Source organism: Nothoprocta perdicaria, unplaced genomic scaffold (genome assembly GCF_003342845.1).
Source record: "Nothoprocta perdicaria isolate Ctin4 unplaced genomic scaffold, notPer1 scaffold_9, whole genome shotgun sequence".
Classification (NCBI taxonomy): Eukaryota; Metazoa; Chordata; class Aves; order Tinamiformes; family Tinamidae; genus Nothoprocta; species Nothoprocta perdicaria.
In genome coordinates, this window is record NW_020456198.1 from 5,950,835 (window position 1) to 5,953,742 (window position 2,908).

A 2,908-nucleotide genomic window follows, 5' to 3' on the forward strand; every position below is an offset into this window, starting at 1 on the left:
GCCGGGCGCCAGGGCAGGTCGTGGTAGAAATCCTCGCAGCGCTCACAGTTGAGGCCCTGCGTGTGGTGCTTGCAGACGCAGCGGCCGTGCACCTGCCCGGACACCACGGTGAGGGGCACAGCACGGGCACTGCGTGGCACCGCCGCGGCGCCGCGCTCGCCCTACCATGCCCTCGGTGTCCGGGGCGCTGCCGCTGAGCGGGGCGCACTCCGAGGCGTGCCCGTAGCAGAAGCAGTTGCCGCGCAGCACCAGCTCGTACAGGGCATAGTAGTACTTCTCGCGGATCTCCCGCCGCGAGTCCAGCAGGTTGTCGCCCAGCGTGTGCAGCTTGGTGAGGTTCACCCGCAGGTTGGTGACGCGCAGCAGGTCTGGGGAGGGCAGCGTCAGCGCCCACCGTGCCACCCCTTCGCCTCCATCCCTCCCTGCCCCGGCACGCACCCTGGATGGCCGGGCTGTAGGGATCCTCCACGGGGATGGACGGGTCCAGCACCTTGAAGATGACCTGGGGGCAGCGAGGGGCGGATGAAGGTGACGTGGCGGCAGCTCCCGGCCCCGCTCCGGCCGCCGGGCGCCCCGTACCTCGCCGTGGCTGGAGGGCTCGATCTCGGAGTAGCGCTGGTCACAGAGCACCTCGTCGAGGCGCCCCGACGGCTGCCCCGCCACGCCCGGGAACAGCTTGGAGCAGTTGTAGGCGAAGTAGCGGTACACGCGCCACGTGCGCCCGAAGTCGGCCGAGCGCTCCACCAGCATGGCCGCGGGACGGAAGGTCTGCGGGACGCCAGGATGCCACGGTGCCCGCGGGCCCCACAGCGCCCGCGGCCGCAGAGCGTCGTGCAGCACCGGGGCACCGTGCAGGCCTGCACCTCGATGGGCACGCGGGGCTTTGCCGCACCGTGCCGCACCGTGTTGGGCCGTGCTCCAGCCCTGGCTGCACCGTGGCACAACGCACCGTGCCACACGGTGCCATGCCGCTAGCAGGGCCCTGCTGGCTCCGTTACCTTGAACTTCATGATGAGGTGGGTGAAGTGGAACTCGCCCTCCAAGTCCAGGCGGATGCTGACGTGCTCCACGCCTGCAGGATGGACGGTCACGGCCATTGCCCCGTGCCCCACACCATGGCTCCCCAGCCACCCGCGCCCACAGGCTGCTCACGGCCTCACCGTTCTCCGACTGCCACCACGTGCGCTCGCCGCCGGGGCCGCTCAGGTAGATGACGTTCTCGATGCGGTGGCTCTCGCGCCGCGACGGCTCCCGCGAGTCGCACGTGAAGCATTTCTCCGAGTCCTGCGCGGCGCCGCGGCTCAGCGCGGGGCTGGCGCCTGGGCGCGCGCGTGCCGGGCCCCGCGGCGCCCGCGGTGCCGCGCTCACCTGCAGGTGGCTGACGATGCAGTATTCCTGGGGCGCGCGCAGGCCGCACGTGGACGTGGCGCTCAGGCGGTCCGCGCGCCCCACCAGCAGGTTCCCGGTGGCCGGGTAGCAGCTGCCCTGGGCGCAGCCGTGGGACAGCTCGGGCTCCTCCGCGCCGCCCGCGGGTGTCACCCCGGCTGCCGAGAGCACCGGGACGGGCTGCACCACCCCCGTGCGGGTGCCCAAGCCACCGCGGTGTTCCCTGAGCCGGCCCCGCGGCCCCGCGCGCTGATGCAGCACAAAGCTCCATGACCCGGAAAGGTGCCGGGGGCCCCGCCGGGGCTCTGCATGAGCACGGGAGGCAGGGACAGGGACAACTTGGGAGCAAGGGCCCCCGGCAGCAGGCTCTGGGAGAGCGGAGAGCGTGTGTGCACATGTGCAAGGGATCTCGCTGCTCGCACAGAGGGGCTGCGTGGAGCAGGAGCCGGGTGCTTGACGAGCTGTGCGTGCATGCATCCGTGCAGCAGCGTGCGTGCACGCGTGCGAGGGATCTCGGTGCTCGCAGAGAGGGGCTGTGTGTGCAAAGGGGCTGCGTGGAGCAGGGGATGGGTGCTTGACGAGCTGCGCGTGGGTGCAGCGGTGTGCGTGCACGTGTGCTCCGCGTGCGCGCCCCGCGTGCGCAGGCACATGAGGGGAGCTGCGCGTGCTGGCGGGGGGCCGCGGCGCCGTGCCGGGCAGCCGGGTCAGGCGCTCGCTAATCCCGCCGGGCTCAGCACGGCCCTCGCTGGGATTTGCAGCCGAGCGCCAGCCCCGGCGGCCGCCCCTGCCGCGGGGGCCTCCCCTCCCCGCGCTCCCCCTGCACCCGCAGCGCCCAGGCCTCCGCGGGCACCGCGCGACGTGCCCAGCGCCGCCAAAGCGCTTACCCAGGAGCAGAGCGAGCGCCAGCAGGTCCATGGGCAGCCGTGGGCCTGGGGACACGGAGAGGGCGCTGCAGCGGGGCCGGGCGCGGGGTCCTGCACGCCGGGACCCCCGCACAGCCCCCAGCGGCAGCAGAGGGGCCAGGGCGGTTCAGCCCTGTCCCGGGGGCTGTGGCCAAATCCGAGCACCTCGTGGCCCTGTCCCGGCCGTGCCAGCCCCCTGCCCTGCTCGGGGTTGCCCTGCATCCCTCCCCGCGAGTGCTGCTGGCTCAGGTGCCGCTGTCCCCGGGGGTCCCAGCGCCAGGGACCGGAGCCAGCGGCAGTGCAGCAGGCCGGACAAGGCCAACCCCACAGCTGGCCAAGGTCCCGCTGTTAAATTTAGGCTGGAGTCGCCTTTTGTGCTTTCTTCTCCGCTGCAGCTGCCTGTTTCCAACCGCGTAAGCGCTGGATCAAAGCCTGGCCCCGGCGCTGCCTAAACACATCTTTCCTGTCCCCGCGCGGCAGCCAGGCCGGCCCGGCACAACGGGGGTCCTGGGCAAAGCCCCGCCGGACGCCTGGGCCCCCCATCCCGGCGCCATGCCCGTTCGAAGCCTCCAAGAGGCGGGCAGGGGGCCGCGTGCGGCACGAGGGTCCCCGAGCCCCGC

General features: G+C 72.8%; 1 protein-coding gene across 1 annotated transcript in view; it reads right to left on the reverse strand.

Moving 5' to 3' along the window:
* LOC112958698 (laminin subunit beta-2-like) overlaps positions 1–2,831 on the reverse strand; it is a 16,010-nt gene extending 13,179 nt beyond the window's left edge. The window contains exons 1-9 of the mRNA XM_026052617.1: positions 2,699–2,831; positions 2,271–2,360; positions 1,369–1,544; positions 1,161–1,284; positions 999–1,072; positions 580–768; positions 439–502; positions 166–368; positions 8–92 (exon numbers count right to left, since the gene is read on the reverse strand). Coding sequence (XP_025908402.1) covers positions 8–92; positions 166–368; positions 439–502; positions 580–768; positions 999–1,072; positions 1,161–1,284; positions 1,369–1,544; positions 2,271–2,360; positions 2,699–2,831 — 1,138 coding nt within the window. The remainder of the gene's footprint in view (positions 1–7; positions 93–165; positions 369–438; positions 503–579; positions 769–998; positions 1,073–1,160; positions 1,285–1,368; positions 1,545–2,270; positions 2,361–2,698) is intronic.
* Positions 2,832–2,908: the final 77 nt, after the last annotated feature.